The sequence below is a fragment of the Megalobrama amblycephala genome, linkage group LG4 (genome assembly GCF_018812025.1).
Source record: "Megalobrama amblycephala isolate DHTTF-2021 linkage group LG4, ASM1881202v1, whole genome shotgun sequence".
NCBI classification, from domain to species: domain Eukaryota; kingdom Metazoa; phylum Chordata; class Actinopteri; order Cypriniformes; family Xenocyprididae; genus Megalobrama; species Megalobrama amblycephala.
In genome coordinates, this window is record NC_063047.1 from 40583298 (window position 1) to 40598960 (window position 15663).

The 15663-nt window shown below is 37.1% G+C and overlaps 1 protein-coding gene across 2 annotated transcripts in view; it reads right to left on the reverse strand.

Annotated features, from left to right (window-relative positions):
- col27a1b (collagen, type XXVII, alpha 1b) overlaps nucleotides 1–15663 on the reverse strand; it is a 125914-nt gene that overhangs the window by 24103 nt on the left and 86148 nt on the right. For both annotated transcript variants that reach the window (XM_048189307.1, XM_048189308.1), the window contains exons 22-33: nucleotides 13250–13294; nucleotides 12190–12243; nucleotides 10964–11008; nucleotides 10808–10861; nucleotides 10551–10604; nucleotides 9648–9701; nucleotides 8982–9035; nucleotides 3980–4033; nucleotides 3399–3443; nucleotides 2542–2586; nucleotides 2405–2458; nucleotides 104–157 (exon numbers count right to left, since the gene is read on the reverse strand). In XM_048189307.1, the coding sequence (XP_048045264.1) occupies nucleotides 104–157; nucleotides 2405–2458; nucleotides 2542–2586; nucleotides 3399–3443; nucleotides 3980–4033; nucleotides 8982–9035; nucleotides 9648–9701; nucleotides 10551–10604; nucleotides 10808–10861; nucleotides 10964–11008; nucleotides 12190–12243; nucleotides 13250–13294 (612 nt within the window). The remainder of the gene's footprint in view (nucleotides 1–103; nucleotides 158–2404; nucleotides 2459–2541; nucleotides 2587–3398; nucleotides 3444–3979; nucleotides 4034–8981; nucleotides 9036–9647; nucleotides 9702–10550; nucleotides 10605–10807; nucleotides 10862–10963; nucleotides 11009–12189; nucleotides 12244–13249; nucleotides 13295–15663) is intronic.

The following is a 15663-nucleotide window of genomic DNA, read 5'->3' on the forward strand; positions in this document are numbered from 1 at the left end:
CAGAGTGGTATAATGGGAAATAACACAGCTGGAGAAGTAAATATCAAACTGACTTAATACTGCTGGATGTACAATATAAAACAGATTACGTAAAGAATCTTACCACGCCTCCAATCTCACCCAATGGACCTAATACTCCAGGTGGCCCTTGAGGACCCTATTAAGAGACAGAAGACGTCATTAAACCTGACATGTAATTTGTAAAGGCACCATTTTTAAATTGATCTGAACAGCGGAGCAAAACATATTCAACTTTTTCACACAAAGTTATTGTATACAGGGACGTGCACAGACATTTTGGGGGGCAGGGGCTCAAGTGGAAAAAAGGGCACTGCCACTTCTCATAATTATTTATTTAAAAAAATAATAAACCCTTAAATATATTAAGACAACTCTGACTTCCTTACCAATTTATTTTAATTCCCTCACACTCATGCAATTGTTTTATACTCCACAGATTTCTACAAAATAATCAGTTCACACAGAGACTATGGTCTTCTTTAGTATTCACTAGGTTTGTCACAAGAGAAGGCAACAGCAAAGGAAACTATGCCACAATGTGCATGTTTTCTACACAACTATTTTCAAGTAGCTATATTTCATTGGCTTCAACTTGTATTTAAATGTATTCATTTTGATTATCCCAGTTACCTGCAGCAATATTTTGTACCTTGTTCATTAAATTATTTAGTTAGGCATTCTGTTCAGATTTACTTTTTGGTTCCTTGTGCAAAAAAATACTTGGTAAAAGAGCATTTAGGTTCAAAGCACCAATGGATTGGAATAATTTACCTGTAGATATTAGATCCATTACATCATTTGGGCTGTTTAAACAATGTGTAAAATCTTATTTTAAGAAAGATTGTACATGTTACCCTTGAGACTGTCGCTGTTTTTTTTGTGTGTGTGTGTGTGTGTGTTTTAAAAGTTCCCAGTAAATGTATATCATGAATGCAATGAAAATCACTTTGGATAAATCCTGTAGATATTAGATCCATTACATCATTTGGGCTGTTTAAACAATGTGTAACATCTTATTTTAAGAAAGATTGTACATGTTACCCTTGAGACTGTCGCTGTTTTTTTTGTGTGTGTGTGTGTGTGTGTGCTGTTGTGTTTGTATTGTTAGTTATAATTTATGATGTTTGTATGTTAAGATTGTGTAATTTTGAATGCTGGGACCCCCTCGAAAACGAGATGTTACATATCAAGGGGTTTATCCTAAATAAATAAATTTCACATATATTTAGAATAAATGACTGCACCAAGGAGAGGGACATAGGTTCACTAATAATTTGTTTATTTTGCTCAAGTCATTAAATCGTTTAAATTTTTTTGTGTTATTGGAATACTTCTTTCATGTAGTGGACAATTTTAAGATTGTGGTCCATTTTTGCTTCCATGTCTTTTACTCTAATGGAAAGAAAACTTAACCCTAACCCTACACATTTAGATGGTGTTTGTTTTAAGCCTACTACCATCCGTCTGTTTGCATCTGTAGGTTTCTTCTAATTAACCAAAACAAGCTAATCTGCATATCTAAGCACATCAAGAGTTTTTTCCCCTGAAATGTTATAAATATATTATATATTATAACAAATTCCTGCAGAGGGTGCCAAAAGCCTGCTGATTTTTGTTGTTACACAGCACAGCATGATCAAATCCATGATCAAAGCCAACCACCATAATTAAAATTATATTATTAGTTAAATAATAATTTTCGGTCACTTTTTTATTTTTGATAGAAATGCTACAGCCACTGTAATTTCTTCAACAAGAATATGTGGACATCAAACATGCAAAGACAGAGCGAGGGTTTAAACTTTTATTGATGTATTATCCTGTGTAAGCGTAGATTTAAGAATAGCATTATGTAATGCTGTATTATGAGTCTAATAATGCGGTTCATGGATGCACGTCCATGGAATGCTCCTCTTCCGGTATTGACAGCCCTACAGAAATCTTTACCATGGTTCAAATGGCACGGAGGGAGGGCAGCTGAACTCGACAAAGCTGAACTGATATATAGTATTTTTTTTTCAGTAAATATATTTGTTTGACAGGGAAGCTGTGCACAAACAGGAATATATGTTCATTTATTTTTTTATTTTTAAAAAAAGCACCCCAGAAAAAAGGGCACTTTCTCTCGAGGAAGAAAAAGGGCAGGGGCTCAAGCCCCCTTTTATGTATATGTGTGCACGTGCCTGATTGTATAGCTTTACAATTGAATTGATGCTTTTATGAACTTTTATGCTTTTTTGGCATTTTGGAGCTTGAAAGCCCAAGTCTCTATTCATTATATGGACAAGACCAACCAGTACATTCTTCAATATTTCTTCTTTTGTGTTTCACTGAAAAAAGAGTGATGGTGACAGAAATCACTCCTTTTAGCAGATGTACTTACAGGTTCTCCTAAGATGCCCTTTGCTCCAGGAGGTCCAGTTGGTCCTTGAACACCCTAGAAATGGATGTTTTTCAGAGATTTGTAAACATTCAACATAGTTTATGCTTCTAAGGATATTAGTTACTTCATTTACTTACTGTAAATCCAGTTGGTCCTGTTTCACCAGTTTCACCAATTTGACCCTAATACACAAGAGAAAATCTCAGTGCTCCAGCAGAAACACACTTAAATGCTATACTGCCCGTTATATAAATGACCATCTATCTTATAAGTAACTAAGTATTGAATCAACCTAACACCGCCTAGGTCGTGGGTTCGATTCCCAGTAAATGTATATCATGAATGCAATGAAAATCACTTTGGATAAAAGTATGTGAAAAATGCTTAAATGTACAATGAATCAGATGACAAAGTATCTTGATGAGTGAAATGCTAATATAAGGAAGAGTCTTAGCACTTTTTAAAGACCTGATCAACAGCTAACCTTAAACTCTGTCCAGCATGCAATGATATTAAAGTGTCAATCAGAAGTTTAGAACTTAAAGGGATAGTTCACCTAAAAATGAAAATTACCCAATGATTTACTCACCCTCAAGCCATCCTAGGTGTATATGACTTTCTTCTTTCAGACGAATACAATCAGAGTTATATTAAATAATGTCCAGGCTCTTCCAAGCTTTATAATGGCAGTCTGCCGGAAGCCAATAATTACGTTTTTAAAGTTTTAAATGTGGATATTTTTCTTACACAAACTCATCACTTCTCTCCAGAAGGCCTTTATTAACCATTTTTATGATGGATGGTTGCACTTTTTTGGGCTTCAAAATCTCATCCTCTACTCCCATTATAAAGCTTAGGAGAGCCAGGACAATATTTAATGTAACTCTGATTGTATTCGTCTGATGGCTTGAGGGAGAGTAAATAATGGGGTAATTTCCATTTTTGGGTGAACTATCCCTTTAAGAGATAAAACAAATAAAAACTGTAATTTTACCATTTGTCCACTGAAACCTTGTTTTCCTGGTGGGCCCTCAGGACCCTGTAGAAAAAGGACAGAACTCAAAACAGTCACCAAATACTTTCCATTGCAACACACTGAGAGCCAAATGAAACTATCCTTTTTTATTCTGTTTAATCAAACCAAAACCAAGTAATTTGGACATGTTTTGGATAAACCTTCAATGCACACTGTTTCCATCATTGGAAGGTTAATAAAAATGTTGTGCTGACAATTTAGATGCGTTTCATATGTTGTTTTGTTCTGTGGTAGGGAAAATGCAGTGCATGCCAGCATGGCGGAAGGCAGTTACTTCATTTTGAAACATAGCATAGCATCACAATGCTGCTTTCAACATGCACTATTTTACTTCATACAGCTGTATCATGCACACCCAGATACACTTTTTGAAGTTAAAGTATGACATAAACACATGAGAATAAATTTGCTAACAATTACTTAGCTAAATGTTTCAAGATCTAAAAATTAAGCTGCCAGTGAAGATCAATATCAAAATAATCATATGCAGCAACTAATTATGTTTTTAAAGAATTGTGAAAACAAGGAAATTGTTTCACCTTCATTCCTATCACTCCTTTTTCTCCAACTGGTCCATCTGGTCCCCTCTCACCCTGCGTAGAATATATGGAGGTGAGAATGGCATTAAGAAGCAGACACATATGGTGTAAGAAAATAATTAGTTGAACAGCAGAGGGCACACTTGTACAAACAAAGACATTTTGAGTTATCAAAGGTGAAACACTGGGTCAAGGGAACAAGTTATTATTACTATCTAGCAGATGTACATTATGGCATTTTGTCAAGGTTGTCAAACTCATCACAAAAGGACAACTCATTCAAAGTAATCTGAATGACTTATGGTCTTGAACGAGTCAAATCTCTGGCTCACCAGGAACAAAAACCTGAATGAATGCAGCTTTAAAGACCTCTGTGAAACATTAGCCTTTCACATCTTGGAAGTTCAGTTACAGTAAAATGGAAAGTTGCCATTATATTTCCATTGTGATTATTCATAAGCTTTATGAAAAGTGTAGAGCCACAGCTGGGTGATCTCTGACTTTGAGGGATTTCTTTGTCTGGAAGGTGGAAACAATGATCAATGGGGATATTATTATGGCTGCAACCACTGTGGCTCCTGCCGAAGAACAGAGGCATGGTGCTCCTCTGACAGCACTTGGTTTTGTGGGCCAGTGCAACACTGTTACCTCTGTTCTCCTGATCTAATGTCATTCAGGAAACCTTTGACCTTTCAGGGCCTAATGACAACATTTGAACTCATTGGAATCAGGCCTGGACAGAAACTTCAATCATAAAAGGGCTTAAAATAAAACATTCTTTAAAGGAATAGTTCACCCAAAAATAAAAATTTTGTTCCTACTATGAAAGTCAATGGCTACAGTCAACTGTCTGGTTAACAACATTCTTAAAAATATCTTCTTTTGTGTTCAACAGAAGAAATAAACTCATACAGGTTTGGAACAACTTGAGGGTGAGTAAATGATGATAAAATTTTCATTTTTGGGTGAACTATCCCTTTAAGGGTCTTTCTGAATCCTAATTGTAAAAGATGGCCTTGTCATGATCACTAGTGGGAGTGCCCGAATCTGCCACTAGAGGGCACTCCATCCCAGACTCTTGGACTTCATTACCCATAACGCACTTCCCGGATTCATTATCTCATGACATTGCACCCAGCTGTTTTGTGTTTCCCTCATCAGTGTCTGTCTATTTATACCCTGTTTGTTTCTGTTTTAGTCATGGAGTTTTCAGTTCAGGTCACCAGTTTCTTTGTTTGTTTTCTTGTTTCCTGTTTGACTGCTTTGTGGATTTTGACCTCTGCCTGTTTCTGGATTACGACTTTGGATTACCCATTAAAACCTTGCACTTGGATCTTGCCTGTTCATCTCTGTGATTTACCGTGACAGGCCTTGTCTGGTTTCAATGGCAACTGTAGATTTTGAACAACAATAAAGAATAATAATAATAATTAAAAAAAAAACACACAAACTTGTTGAATTTGAATAGCATGCTTCTAACCTGATATTCAAAAAGCTTTCTGTACAATTTAAATGATAATTTAAAAAAAAATGTTCGTAAACACGAAATTCCCAAGAGGACTTGAACGCATCATAAGAATAAAGGGCAATACTTTAGAACTACTATATACAGGTTCATAATTAACACGAATGATGCATAATGTATAATTAATTCTAAAATAAAGGTCATGGTAACCCACTAGTAATGACTGAAGTATTACCAAATCCCTCAGAAGGAATTACTAATTATTTGGATCAGTATTCTAAAGTGAAAAACATAATAACTCTCTAGTAACTACTGGAGTCATTGTAAACTTTTGAAGTTAATTGACTAACTTTAGAATTAATTATACATTATGCATTGTTCACGTTAATTATGAACCTGTATACAGTATAGTAGTACTTAGTAGTTCTCTGGGAAGTTTGAAAAAATAGTAGTTACTGATAAGCTAATAGTGAACTACCACCTTCAAGTGAGCACTATTACTTACTAATTCATTAATCAGAGTTTCTTGTTAGTTAAAAGTAGTTACTAACTCGAGTGTTAATAATGCATTACTCATTTGTTCCTGTGTAGTTATTCATTAATGAAGGATCAGTATTCTAAAGTGTTACTGAATAAAGAATCTGAGTTGATCTGACATGTCCAGTGAACAATTAACCCTATAATCAATATTTATCAAACTATTTTTTATTTGTCTGAGAGACAACTTTCTATTCCTCAATAAATTACATTAATATTAGCCTCTGAAGAGCAGTGAGATAAATGCACACGTCCATGGGAACTAACAGCACTGAGCATTTAGAAAATGATGAAGCTCAAATCCCAGACCTCAATGTTCTCCATCATTGATAATTCAGTCCATACTGCCGTTCATCTTTCGTTTGTTGAAGGAGTAATGTTTCATTTGTAATGGTTAATTTAGTTTAAAATGTGTTTTTGTGATGTGAGGAAAGACAGCTATGAGTGCTGAAATTTCTGATGGGAAACCAGCAAGCTATTAGAGAGTATATTAACACATTATGAGTGTGAAATTCATTTAAGTGTGAAGATGTGTGAAAAAGAAATCCCATTTAACTTTCTTTCATTCCAAGAATGTTTAAATCCAGAGAAATTAGCAATTTTAACCAGGACACAGACCGTGTCTGTGCGTCGCCTATCAGTGTCATCATACCCAAGTTACCCTTGATTTCCAGTTTTATTTTTATTTTATTTTCGGCATTCTCTCTGTCATACAATATCTTTTAAAATTAATTGCATGCCATTTAACAACGCAAGCCATCCAGCATTTATTAATATGATATTCTAATATCGATCTAGCTTACTGCAGCATGCAACAAGTGTCTTACAGCAGCCGCCGAGCAAACACACAAAGTAACATTATGACATAACTTTCAACACACTCAAATGTATCTAATATGATAAACAATGGTGCGTTACCCCACATCCGTTTGACCGGAAGAAGCGGAAGCGGCGACTGTGGCACAATAAAAGCTCCACTGCTCTAGAGCCCTGTGTCGCGCTTGTCACTCATTAGCAATCGCTCCAATGGCCTCGTTCAGCTCCAACAGCACTCAGGCCTGCTCTGCTTCATACTACAGTAATGTTAATAATCTTATCCATGAACATGATTTCTGCCTGAGTCCCGTCCCGATTCTTTTCCACCGGCTGTGAGGTGAAGACAACATCTCCCATGATTCTGTGCTCAATCTCGGCGTCATCAAGCTACACCTTTGTTTTGAATAAGCAACCTCTAGCAATGAAAAGTTACATACTGTGCCTTTAATGCATGCTCCTGGTCTTACTGTGAATGATTTATCATTACAAAGAAAAAATGGTTTGACTTTTAAAATAAAATTTGATCTTTTCATGTAGATTGTACAGGCTATTAGTGGCTAATAATCCAATTAGCTAATAGAATGGCCAATTTTTACAATAAATCAAATTCCGAAAAATAAAATCAAACCATCCTACAATTTTTCTCATTAAATATAGTTTAATTTTGAAATACGTCAAACTACGGAAGTAAAATTGGTTGCATATGGTAACTCATAGTGACTTGAAAGGTTTTTCTACTCAGTGTTCTTGACTGCTGAGAATAGTCATAAATCTGACAGCATTGACATAATCCAATCCTCAGACTTGGGACTTTCCCAATTCTTTAGCAACCCCCACAGGTTTCCATTACCCATAACACCCACCAGCACTACAAACATCCAAACGACTAAAATTTGACTTTCACAGTTACTGTAAATCCAAAATGACCAAAGCTGCTCATGAGTAATGCCACTTCTCCCCAGTTGATGCGAGTCTGTCCTCTGTTTACCCTCAACTCCCGTTGCTCGCTTTGATTCGGAGCAGAACCCTGTGGGTGGCATTGACTCCTTCATTGTGATAGTATTGTTTTACTTCTAAAGAATGCCTAGTCCAACTGCAGCTGGACTTAATTTTTTTATATAAACTTTCTTAATGCAAAGTAGTACTTTCCCCAACGTGTGATAGGTTTGTCCTAAAGTATTGTGATTGTGCTTTGTAGACATTATCATTACTCAAAGTTTTGAGGATAAAGTTTAAAATACAGGACATCTGAACAAAAAAGTAGTGTGTAATTTTATAGTTTTGATTAGTTTTTAATGGTAATGTAATCAGAGCTGATGTAAAGACACCATCTGCCAAGGTCTCCTGCCATGACACTGTCATTGACTGTAAATATACAGGAAATATAGCCCAATATAGCTTCCAGTAACCACTGCATCAGCAGGATGCTAAACTCTCCAAAGATGACAGAACTATATGCCAATGCAAAACTTATTACAGGCCTATGTGAACTTAAATCGCTTCCACTGAGATTATTGAGGATACAGTGATAATCATCTAGTGAGGTTACAAAAATACATTAAAAGGTAGGGTAGGCAATTTTGGAGTGGCTAGCTTTGAAAGCATGAGATCCCACCCTCCCTTCAGGGTGTTCTCCAAAGCCACACCTCCTTCAAAACACATGAACACACACAGCAGAGTTTGCAAAGCGTCATGAGACGAGAGACGGTGTTAAATTACCTCATGCCTCAAAGCACATAAAAATTACAATAATAATAATTAATTTACTTGTAACACCTGACTGCTGCAGATTCATTTCAGTGTTGATAGTGCTGACATAGAAATGCAAAATCTGAGTCTAAGGACATGAATGACGTGTGATGGACCCAATGCAATGATTGGACGAATATTTTTTGGTCCTGAGACTTCCACAGAAGATATTTGTCCATGTTTTAATATTTAGGGCACTTCTGTGATTGCTATCAGGATGTGAAGAGAGTTTCAACCAGTATAATAAAAAGTGTTTATAAAACAAATTGCCTACCCCTACCTTTAATGGATAAAGATGTGAAATTAAGACTTCTGCAGATGTTTGGCTTGAACATTATACTGTTTTATTTATAAAATTATATCTTCCTTTTAATTCTTGAACATTTTTACTTTCCAAAGCACGTTTAGGCAAGGATATTGATGATCAGTTCTTACCCTTCTGCCTTTGGGTCCTCTGGTGCCGCTGAGGCCCCTAGAACCGGGAGGCCCCTGGAGAACACAGAACAGAGGACAAGAACAGAGTCCTGAATCAGGCAGCAAGAGAATGTTCCCTCAGAAAACCCAGCTAGAGCTGGCAAGAGTTTCTGGCAGGCAAACAAACATCACTTGACCCGATTACAACTACAGGGTGAAAGCTCTGTCCTTCAAAGGCTGGTGTTTGTTTGTACTCCGCTGCACTCTGCCCTTTTCATAGGGTCATCTGAGTACCTCTTCCTGCCAAATGCTTGTATGACATTTGTGCGAGTAGAGCAAAGAAGCGAAAAGAGCTGTCGGGTTTCATTCAGTAGGACAGTAATTACGTTAGTGTCTGTGTCTATCATCAATGGGCATGGACAGCTCTAAAGGGAGAATGTAAACGGTGCTGTGCAGAGGCAAAATGTTCATTTGTTTATTGCATGAAATGAGACAGACTTGGCTTTTTAAGATGCTTCTGTACTCTGGATTTACCTAGAAAGATTCAGACCAGATGATTGCATGAAACAATGGAGGTTATAACAGCAAAGTAAGACACAAAACAGACTGATCTGTGCTGTACTTTTAGCAGAGACTCTTGGCCAGGCATATACAGTATATATTATAGAATACATGACATTGACTTACTGGTGTACCTGCTGGTCCAGATGGGCCTCTCTCACCCGGAGCCCCTGGGTGTCCCTAAAACAACATTCACAATTACAGACACATCATAATAGAATAATCTCTAATTAAAACAATAATCTCTGATACCTTTCATTCATCATTCATTCAGTTGTAACTGATGTTATGCGACTAAAACGTAAATTTTTCCTCTCGCGAAAAGTCATTCCAAAAATTATGGCAACGGATGTTAGTAGGTTTAAGTATATAGCAGCCACTGCACTAGCCATTATTTTTAATTGAAGGGAAACTTAGGCATGTTATCCAAGCATTAATGGCAAGAAAAGCCCCTTATATTTGGGAGCAGCCATGAATGAGGTGTTTCTGCGTGTTTCTCCTGCTTCGAGGTCTGAATTTTCAATTTTCAATTTGCTCAATTCGAAGGGTAATGGAAACGCAGCTATTTTACCATTTTAGGTTGTTGGTGTGGTAACAAAAAACTCCTATGTTGTTTGCTGGCAAACGCACAAAAGTTAACAATGGAAATGAATACAAACTATTTTTTTGAATTGCCATGGACACCAAATACACGTAGACAGTTTCACGTGTTATAGGAACTGTTGAAACACTGAAATGATGACAAAGCTTCTTGGAAAGGCTAGAAGGTTGCTCTTGGATTTCTTTGGAGTTGCCCAAACCACTTTACACAGCAAATGGCCACAATTTCCTTATGTCATTGAAAGGGAAATGACTCTTGCAGTGGTCTAGTTGATTATCTCATGAATGGAAAATGGCTGATGAGGCATTTTCCCACATACTACTACTTTCCAGCCATTGTAGCTGTTTTGAGTTATGGTGACTGCTCAAGGTTAAGTGGGTATTAGAGTTCCCCTGAGAGCAGAGACGAGATCCAGACTTACTCCTTACCATCGCTCCCCTTTCTCCAGGTGGCCCGGGCAGACCCATCTCACCACGATCTCCCTGAGAGCACAAGAAACACATCTAAGCCAAACAACACAATAAAAGATAATACTAACATCAAGGAAAGAAAGACAACATTGACCATCATATAAAACCAACACAAACGTCTTCTGTTTGATTTAAAACACATGCAACAGAAGATTAATCGGAATTTAACATGATTACACATGGTTGAATGCTGTGAAAGCAAACAACCTACTGACCTTTTCTCCAGCAAGCCCCACCTCACCAAAAGGTCCGATGAAACCAATAAGACCCTTTTGTACGCAATAAAAAGGACAAAAACAATAAAAGATGATTAACTCTAGTTTAAAATGTGTTTATTAAGGTACCAGAAATGTATATGAAAATTCCTTTACCCTCTCACCAAGCATCCCAGGATTTCCAGTGATTCCAGGCTCTCCCTAGAGCAAAGGGCCAAGATTTGTAATACAAAAACTCACTTAGTTGTTAATTTTAATAACTAATAAAAAAGGACTCATTCATGCATTATTGGGGGGAAAAAAAATGTAAAGGGTGTTTCTTCAACTATGATCCTATATATTGCTGCTAATGGGGTTTTATCCAACTTTAGTGAACTTGTTTTCCAAGGAGACAACAGTGTCAGTGAAGAGCTTGAAATGAAATATGAAATATGAAAAATAAAATTGCGTCATTTCCATTCAAGCATTAATTTAGTCATAATTACACAAAATGTGTGAACTCAGTCTGTGAGCAGGGCCATACCCACCATTGATAGGTGTATATAATAAAGGTTGTGAAAAAATAGCCTATTAACTCTACTTCAGTGCTGCAAGGATATTGCATAACACCAAGATAACTGACCTTCTCATCTGAGCTGCCTCAGTGGACACTGATCGTCAATGTCAAAATGTTTGAGATGACCAATCAAATCAAGATAAGTGGGCTTTATGTTAACACAAGCTGCAGAGTGTGAATTCCAGAGCGACACTTCAGTTATCGGTCGTAAGATGCCAGATAAGATGTAAGTAGCTAAACTAAACATTTAATATTTGACAGCTGTTTCAGGATAGAAATGTTAAATGACCAACAGAAATACAAACTAATAAACTTGTCTAATTTCACCATTTTGAATTGAAAATAAAAAAATGTATGTGATTCATGTAATGTAATCTGCAAGTGTTAATGTGATTAGACAAGGAACATTTATAAAACACCCCAAACCTACCAACAAGCTCAATTTTGGGACCTCAGTATTTATAAAACCCTAAATACAGCCCTGTCTGTGAGTATACAGAAAAGCTAGCTATGAAAGTTTTCAATAAATTTGTAAACATTAAAAAACATTATTACAAAAATACAGAATGCTGTTAAACATGATACACCATTTATGATGTGATGATGAAATAACATGGTAGATAACCGGTAGATAACTTTTAAAGAAATAAACAATGAATGAATGTACTGTGTTCATATTGTTTTACATTGTTAATGGACAAATTAAATCAACTAGTCAGAGTTTGAAGATTTTCCATAGGGCCATAGGCCATAGTTGAAGAAAGACATTTAAGAGGAAAATTGGAGTCTAAATTATAGTGGTCATTTGGCTGTCATGAATTCTTACCTTTATTCCATCTTCCCCTGGATTTCCAGGGACACCCTTCCTCCCAGGTCTGCCCTGAACAGAAAGCAGAAATGACCCATAGTACTGGACTCCCAATCCTATAAATCTACTCCCTGATATCTCATTATCTCCTGTTCCTGGGACCAATCTCCTCCACTCACCAACATATCAGCTCTCCAAGAGAGAGCTGCTTCATTAAATAACTCTGAAACAGAAGCATCAGTCACCTTGAGTCTCACAAAGAAGTGTTTATGTTGGAGCCTGGATGGATTTTCTCAGGTCATCTATTAGCTAATGTCTGACCCCTCAGTCTTATTAGCTAAATTATCCATCCATTTGGACAGACCAAACTGTGGGCTCTTTGGCAAGGTCTGTACATGAAAAACTGGGTTAAATGTAATGAACTGTTAATTTGAATTCATCTCTTACTGCCAGGTACAGGCAGCTGTTTGTACAACAGGCTTTGGCATGAGGACAGACTATTCTTCACAACAATTCATACTATCATTGCTGAATCTGGGTCAAATCTGGATGCAGCGCTCAGAGCAGCAAACTCTTGTGAAATTGTTTTGGGAGAGAGGAAAACTGTTATATTTGGAGGGTTTGAAACTCACACATTAGTCTATGCAGAGTGACATAAACCAACAGGAGTGTGTGAATTATTTATTACTCTAAATGCTCAATTGTAGCATGACAAAATTATAAAAATACAAGAAAAAGAGGCCGCCGGTATTATGGACCAGTTGCTAAGCAAAATAATTTAGAAGCCAAACTGATTCCACAATAGCAAAATGAAAAGGCTGGAATAGACTGGTCACAGATATTGTAAACATCATAAGTAATCATACCACATTATAAATGTGGAGATGTACATTCAACAGAGCTTATCATTGTAACAAAGCATGAAACAGCATCAATAGTTTTGAAGGAAAGCCTCTGGTTATGAGAGGTGTCGTTCCCTACAGTGTGAGTAGGCTATAAGGCTAATGTGGTGATAGCTAAGTTGTCTAATTTAAGTTTAACTCAAGATATCCAGTGGATATCTCGAGAGAGCACTCACCTCTAGTCCTGGAGCCCCTGCTGGTCCTACAGGGCCCTGATCTCCCTGTGGTTTAAAACAGGATAATTATTTTAGTAAGCATCTACAAAATTGAATTGATGAAGATGTTAATCTTTTTAATCTTTGTTTTGATATGCATATGAGCGAAACCTTTCTGAAAACACCTTGGATTCTTTAACTTAAGTTGAGACATAATGTAATATAATATACACTACAGACCATATGTAGCCCTGCCTCTTTTTTCTTGTTTTGTATTTCCACAGTATGAAGGTAAGATCTTACAGATTTATGAATGAACCACTCTTTTTAAAATATTCCCGGTCTACTTCAAACATTACAATGCTCACTTCACCAGCTAACTACTCTTCGACAGGGATGCCAAAAATGCACAAAATTCTAAAGATGGCTGCGAGCTTGTTTCTCTGGTGCATAAGGACAAATATGGACAAAAGTATTGGGACACACCTCTTTATTCTTGAATTCAGGAGTTTCAATCAGACCCATTGCCACAGCTGTATAAAATCAAGCACCTAGCCATGCAGTCTGCATTTATAAACTTTTTCACCTAAAAAATGGGTCCTTCTGAAGAGCTCAGTGAATTCAAGCATAGTATTGTAATAGGATGCCACTTTTGCAATAAGTCAGTTTGTGAAATTTCATCCCTGCTAGATATTCCATGGTCAACTGTAAGTGGCTTTATTGGAAAGTGGAAGCGTTTAAGAGTAGCAGTAACTCAGCCACAAAGCAGAAGACCATGTAAAGTCACAGAGCAGGGTCACCGAGTGCTGAGGTACATGGTGTGAAAAGTTGCCTTCGCTCTGCTGATTCCATAGCTGAACAGTTCCAAACTTCCACTTGCATTAATATTAGCACAAAAATTGTGTGGTGAGAGCTTCATGGAATGGGTTTCCATGGCCGAGCAGCAGCAAGTACAATGCCAAGCGGTGGATGTAAAGCACGCCACAACTGGACTCTGGAGCAGTGGAAATGTGTTCTGTGGAGTGATGAATTACTCTTCTCTGTTTGGCAGTCTGTCAGGCGAGTCTGGGTTTGGTGGATGCCAGGAGAATGTTACCTGCCTTACTGCATTGTGCAAACTGTAAAGTTTGGTGGAGGAGGAGGGATAATGGTATGGGGCTGTTTTTCAGGGGTTGGGCTAGGCTCCTTACTTCCAGGGAAGGGAAATCTTAATGCTTCACCATACCAAGACATTTTGGACAATGCTATGCTTCCAACTTTGTAGTAGCAGTTTGGAGTAGGCCCTGTTCTATTTCAGAATGACTGTGCACCAGTGCACAAAGCAAGGTCCATAAAGGCATGGTTGGATGAGTTTGGTGTGGAAGAACTTGACAGACCTGCATAGAGCCCCGACCTCAACCCCATCGTACACCTTTGGGATGAACTGGAACAGAGACTGCGAGCCAGGCCTTCTCATCCAAAATCAGTGTCTGACCTCACAAATGCTCTACTGGATGAATGGGCAAAAATCCCCACATAAACACTCCAAAATTTTGTGGAAAGCCTTCCCAGAAGAGCTGTAATAGTTGCAAAGGGGGACTGACTCCATAATAATGTCTATGTATTTAGAATGTGATGTCATTAAGTCCCTGTTGGTGTAATGGTCAGGTTTCTCAATACTTTTGTCCATATAGTGTACATTCATTTGAGTGTTAAAACAGGAATGATCCTTATAAAATGTGGTGTAGTTTCTGAGATATTAAACATTGTATTTTTGGCAATACACTGTAAAAAAAAATATAAGAATGGTAAAAGACTGTAAAAATGGTATAGTAAAACCCTGTTAATTGGTTAACGGTACGTTCCCTTACTCTATACAGTGAAATAATAGATAGTAGTCTATTAATGTAATAGATCTAATGAGACATTTAATGTAATTTTACAGTAAAATACTATACATTTTTTGGAAGAGAAAAAGGCAAATACTTAAGAGTCTATGGATGGATCATTATTACAGTGACTATTATTTTTCTAGCATGTTATATGTTTGGCAACGGTTCTTTTAACCCTAAAAGATGGAGTGTGTAGCTTTTCATTACTTAAACAACCATTTTGTTTTAAGATGTATCATGGTCATTTTCCAGGATGACAGTGTCAAGATTCATCTCAAATTGTAAAATGATTGTTGGGAGGGAGCATAAAGAATCATTTTCACACATGAATTGGCACTGACCTTAACCTCAGTGTATGTTTTTGGCATGTGCTGGAGTAGACTTTACAGAGTGCTCACCTCTTGCATTGTCAATTCAAGATCTTAACCAAAAAATGACACACCTCTCGATGGAAATAAATGTTGTGATGTTATGTGAGGTGAGCACTCTGTAAAGTCTACTTCAGCACAACCCAAAGACTTTCAATGAAATTAAGGTCTGGACTGTGTGCCAATTCATGTGTGA